A 5,296-nucleotide genomic window follows, 5' to 3' on the forward strand; every position below is an offset into this window, starting at 1 on the left:
TGCCTCGCCGGCGAGGTCATCTCCTCCGCCTCCCCGCCCCGCCTCCCCGGCATCCCGCGAGGCCGCGACCTCCTCGCCTCCCTCCCGGCTGCCTGGCTGCCTGCAAGTCTTCGCCGCACCAGCGAGCCGGCGAGGTCGTCTCCTCTGCGGCTCTGCCTCCCCGTCGTCCCCGCCTCCCTGGCATCCCGCGACCGGCGACCTCCTCGCCTCCCTCCGGGCTCCCGTCCGGCCGTCCCCTGACTCACGTCTGTGAGATTGCGACAGACGACGGTGCGACACTGCGACCCCATCTTTTTGATTTCTTCACGTCAGGTGATCAGCAGATCAGGTCGTCAACCCGCTCGGCGCTCGCTGCTGCAGCCTGCACTGCAATTGAGTTGTAACTTGTAAGTCTCTCTCTGGCTTAAAGATGTTTGATGAAATGCCTAAACCAGTAAACCATATGTTATTTCTTTCTGTTTTTTAGGCAAAGGATGGGAAAGTCCGAAAGTCCATTGGATTCATCTATCATGTAATCTATCATGTAATTTTAATCATTTTCTCTTTATAAAATTGGTCTGCTTGGAGAGCTCATGGGATCCTTCTTATGATCCGATATGCCTTGCAGCCTTGGCACCTCGAGCAAATAGGTTATTTGTTAGTAGAACTGTAGAAGCTGTTAATAGTTAGTAGGAGAATTTGATGGAAAACAGCATGAACATTCTTATGCTTTGCAAGTTGCAACTATTGACTTATCATCTCATGTATGGCCTCCACAACTTACATAGTTACATAGAATTATAACTAACGAAAACAATCTTCTGGAGCAGTGAAGGGAGAATTTCTGATTGAATGGGCTCCAGGTGCTGTTAGCCTGTTATACTAGGATAGTTTGATCCCCTTTTTATTCCAATAAAATTTTCTTCACTATTTTTTGTTTCTAAAGAAACATACTTTTTTAATTTATAATCTCCTGCTTCTAATTCATCTAATTTTGTTACAATTCTTATAATTTTGTTACAATTTTTCTCTTCTAATTTTGATTGTTGGTTTCATCTTACCGTTTTTGAATAGTTTGCATCTTGGGCGTTCTCGAATCTCGACGGTTGCGTCTTCGGTCTCTTCTTCAACTCCACCCGTCGGTCTCCGATACCGCTTGTCGGAGCTTGAGTTCGTTTTTCTTGACATTATCAAATTTTATCATTTTCGACTCTTTTGTATTTTGATTTGTTTATAGTGATTATCTTAATTGCTTTGTTTGATAATATAATTTTTAGATTCAAATGTCTAATAGAAAATATGAATGTGGATATGAAAAACTTAAAAAGAAAAGAAAAATCGAAAAACTCGTTCAATCTCAAAAAGGAGCTTTAGATAGATTTGTTGTCACAAACAAGCAAAACACCACATCAAGTTTAACTCAGAAATTAGCAATAGAACAAGCACCTGAAATGGAACTAGAAGATGACATGGAAAGAATGAAACAAAATGAAATTGACAACCATATTCATGGTGAAGAACACAATGAGAAATTAGAAGGAGATAGAATAAATAAGGATAGTGTAGAGCTTAATGAAACTAGTTCTATTTCTACAAATATATACGATCCTGGTCAATGGAAACAAATCGATACAAAGTTGAGAGATCTATTAGTGGAAAGAGGTCCAATTAGAGATTATGATCTTCATTTTCCTAGGGATGAAAATAATAGACACTTCTCTACGCTACATTATATTCGTAAATTACCTAATGGTGAAAAACATGATAGAAGATGGTTAGTGTATTCAAAGGATTTGGATAGGATATATTGCTTTTGTTGTAAATTATTTGATTCAACACCTAACACGAGTCACTTAGTCAATGAAGGAACTAGGAATTGGAAAAATCTAGGTGTTATACTCAAAAATCATGAAATAACTAGTGAACATATTACTAGCATGAATAAGTGGATTAATTTAGAAGTAAGATTGTTGAAAAATAAGACAATCGACAAAAGTCTCCAAGAACAAATAAACCAAGAGAAAGATCATTGGAAAAAAGTATTATTGAGAATTCTTGCTGTCGTAAAAAATCTCGCAAAAAATAATTTAGCATTTCGGGGAAAGAATGAAAAGATCTATCAAAATAATAATGGAAATTTTTTAAGTCTTATTGAAATGATTGCAGAATTTGATCCAGTAATGCAAGAACATGTTCGACGCATTCAACATGGTGAAATTCACAATCATTATTTAGGTCATAAGATTCAAAATGAATTGATTCAAATGTTAGCATTTGAAGTTAAAACTATAATAATTAAAAAGATTAAAGAAGTAAAATACTTTTCTGTAATACTTGATTGCACTCCTGATGCAAGCCATCAAGAACAAATGACTCTAGTTTTAAGATGTGTGGATATTTCAACAAGTCCAGTAAAAATAGAAGAATATTTTTTAGAATTTTTAGAAGTAGATGATACCTCTGGAAAAGGCCTTTTTGGTGCACTTATAAATATAATAGAAAAATATAAACTTGAGGTTAATGATATAAGAGGACAAGGATATGACAACGGATCTAATATGAAAGGAAAACATCAAGGTGTACAAAGAAAATTATTAGATATAAATCCTAGAGCGTTTTATACACCATGTGGATGTCATAACTTAAATTTAGTATTATGTGATACTGCTAACTCATGTCCTAAGGCTATATCTTTTTTTGGAGTAATACAACGAATTTATACCTTATTTTCTTCTTCTACAAAATGATGGAAAATTTTACAAGATAATGTATCTACATTAACTCTTAAACCTTTGTCACAGACACGTTGGGAAAGTCGTATTGAAAGTGTCAAAGCAATTAAACATCAAGCTCCTAAAATAAGAGATGCCTTAATTCAATTAGCGGAAACTAGTGAAGATCCTAAAATAAAGAGTGAGGCTATATGTTTAGCTACATATGAGATTGAAAATTTTGAATTCTTGTTAGGCATGAATATATGGTATGATATACTGTTTGCTGTTAATTCAGTTAGTAAGAACTTACAATCTGAAGACATGCATATTGATGTTGCTATAGAACAATTAAAAAATCTTCTTTCTTATTTGAAAAGTTATAGGGAAAATGGATTCATGAATGCTTTGAATTCATCTAAAGAAATTGCAAATGAAATGGAAATAGAACCTATATTTCGTGAAAAACGTGTGATCCGTAGAAAAAACAATTTGATGAAAATAGTAATGATGAAACAACAAGATCAGCTGAAGAATCTTTTAGAATTGATTACTTTTTATATATAGTAGATCAAGCTATTTCTTCAATTCAAAATAGGTTTGAACAATTCACCATATATGAAGATGTTTTTGGTTTTTTGTTTAATTTTAGAAAGTTAAAATCTTTGAATGAAGAGAATTTGAAAAAGTGTTGTCTTAATCTTGAAAACTTTTTAAAGCACGGTGAATATTCTGATATTGATGGTCTTGATCTGTTTTCGGAGTTAAATGTTTTAAAAGAAGTTTTACAAATAGAAACTAGTACCCCTATTGATACTTTAAGTTTTATTAAAAAAACAGATTCTTTTCCAAATGCATTCATTGCTTATAGGATATTGTTAACAATACCTGTAACAGTTGCTTCTGCTGAAAGAAGTTTTTCAAAATTAAAGTTGATAAAAACTTATTTGCGGTCAACTATGTCACAAGAAAGATTAAATGGATTAGCTATATTATCGATTGAAAATAATATTTTAATGAATCTTGAGTACAAAAGTTTGATTAGTAATTTTGCATCTCAAAAAGCTAGACGGATTATTTTTAAATAAATTTTTAAAGTATTTTATACTTATTAAAAATTTATTATTATTATTATTATTATTTTAAAAAAGGCCTCATTTAGTGAGTTCGCCCTAGGCCCCCAAATGCATTGGGCCGCCCCTGCACAGGGGCAAAGCCGAGGCTCTGATACCAAGTTGATGCCGGACCAAATTTAAAATGGAAGCAGAAGAAGAGGGAGAAGACAAAGAGGAGGAGGAGGAGAAGAGGAAGAGGAGAAGAAGAGAGGAGGAGAATAGGTGGGGAGAAAATTTTAATACTTCATTAAACCCTAATCATGAAAATAGTTCCCTATATATAGGGCCCAAATACACAATTTGTATGAAACCCCCCTTACACAAAAATAACTCCTAATAAGCCCACAAATAACACAAATAAGCCCTAAAATGCAAATGAACCCAGAAATAAAATAAACCACAAATAAATCCCTAAATGCAAATAAACCCAGAAATAAAATAAAATAAATATGCAAATAAACGGGTCTGATTCAATCCGGGGGCTCAGGATCATCTGGATGAAAGGCTCTGATGTCCCCATCACCGAGCTCCTGGAGAACCCAGCATGCATGATGCCCCATGAGTTGGGGGATTCGTGGACACTTTATGTGGATGGATCCTCCAACATCAACAAAAGTGGGGCAAGTTGATCTTAACCAGCCTGAAAGGGGCCGTAGCTGAATGTGTGCTATGCTTCAGGTTCAAGGCCTTGAATAACGAGGCAGAGTATGAGGTTCTTTTGACCGGATTAAAGCTCGCCTAAGAGCTTTGGGTTCCATGCTTGAAGGTCTTCACCAATTTCCAACTAGTATTGGGACAAGTTCGAGATGGTATGCCAACTGACCTCTCTAAGTCAAAAACGGTTTGAGTAGAAGGCTAGCCCCAGCGTCGAAGGCTTAGCATATCAACTGACCTCTTTAGGTCGAAATTGACCCAAATAGAAGGCCGACCCCCGTGCCAAAGGCTTGGCGTGCCAACCGACCTCTCTAGATCAAAAATGACTTGAGCAGAAGGCCGACCCCTGCACCGAAGGTTCGACATGCCAACCGACTTTTTTAGGTCGAAAACGGCCTAAGTAAAAGGCCGACCCTCGCACTGAAGGCTTGGCATGCTAACCAGCCTCTCGAGATCAAAAACAGCCCAAGAAGAAGGCCGGCTCAAATGCCATAGGCTTGGCGTGCCAATCGACCTCTCTAGGTCAAAAATGGCCCTAGCAGAAGGCTAGCCTCATGAGGAAGGTCAAAAATGGGAGAAGCCCTGAGAAATTGTCAAAATCATAGCGCTAGCCCTGCGAGCGGTCTCCCATCTAGCCGGCCTGATATACTCATTGACAAGGGTGGCACACCAAAGTGGTCGGGAATCATTCAGCAGTAGGCGCAATCGCCATACACAAAAGCACTATAAGCACAAATAGGAATAGAAACAAAGGAGGATGAAACAAAAAGAACAATTTTTATTTATTATTTCAGTTATTGTGGAGGCTAGAAACAAATTGGATACATTTTTACACAA

General features: G+C 36.8%; 1 protein-coding gene and 1 pseudogene across 1 annotated transcript; both read left to right on the plus strand.

The window, feature by feature from the left end:
• Nucleotides 1-1,430: 1,430 nt before the first annotated feature.
• Nucleotides 1,431-2,890, plus strand: LOC148700671 (uncharacterized). Its single transcript, XM_088707904.2, has one exon. The coding sequence runs from the start codon at nucleotides 1,431-1,433 to the stop codon at nucleotides 2,724-2,726; it is 1,296 nt and encodes a 431-aa protein (XP_088564030.1). The 3' UTR covers nucleotides 2,727-2,890.
• Nucleotides 2,891-2,948: 58 nt separating this feature from the next.
• LOC148700672 (uncharacterized) lies at nucleotides 2,949-3,910 on the plus strand (annotated as a pseudogene).
• The last annotated feature ends 1,386 nt before the right edge of the window (nucleotides 3,911-5,296 follow it).

The sequence above is a fragment of the Phoenix dactylifera genome, chromosome 11, assembly GCF_051530095.1.
Source record: "Phoenix dactylifera cultivar Ajwa chromosome 11, Ajwa_hap1_PhDact_Kaust_v1.1, whole genome shotgun sequence".
NCBI lineage: Eukaryota > Viridiplantae > Streptophyta > Magnoliopsida > Arecales > Arecaceae > Phoenix > Phoenix dactylifera.

Bases quoted from the DNA above. Each gene is read 5' to 3' on its own strand.
- LOC148700671 (XM_088707904.2), top strand. From the start codon at position 1,431: ATGGAACTAGAAGATGACATGGAAAGAATGAAACAAAATGAAATTGAC.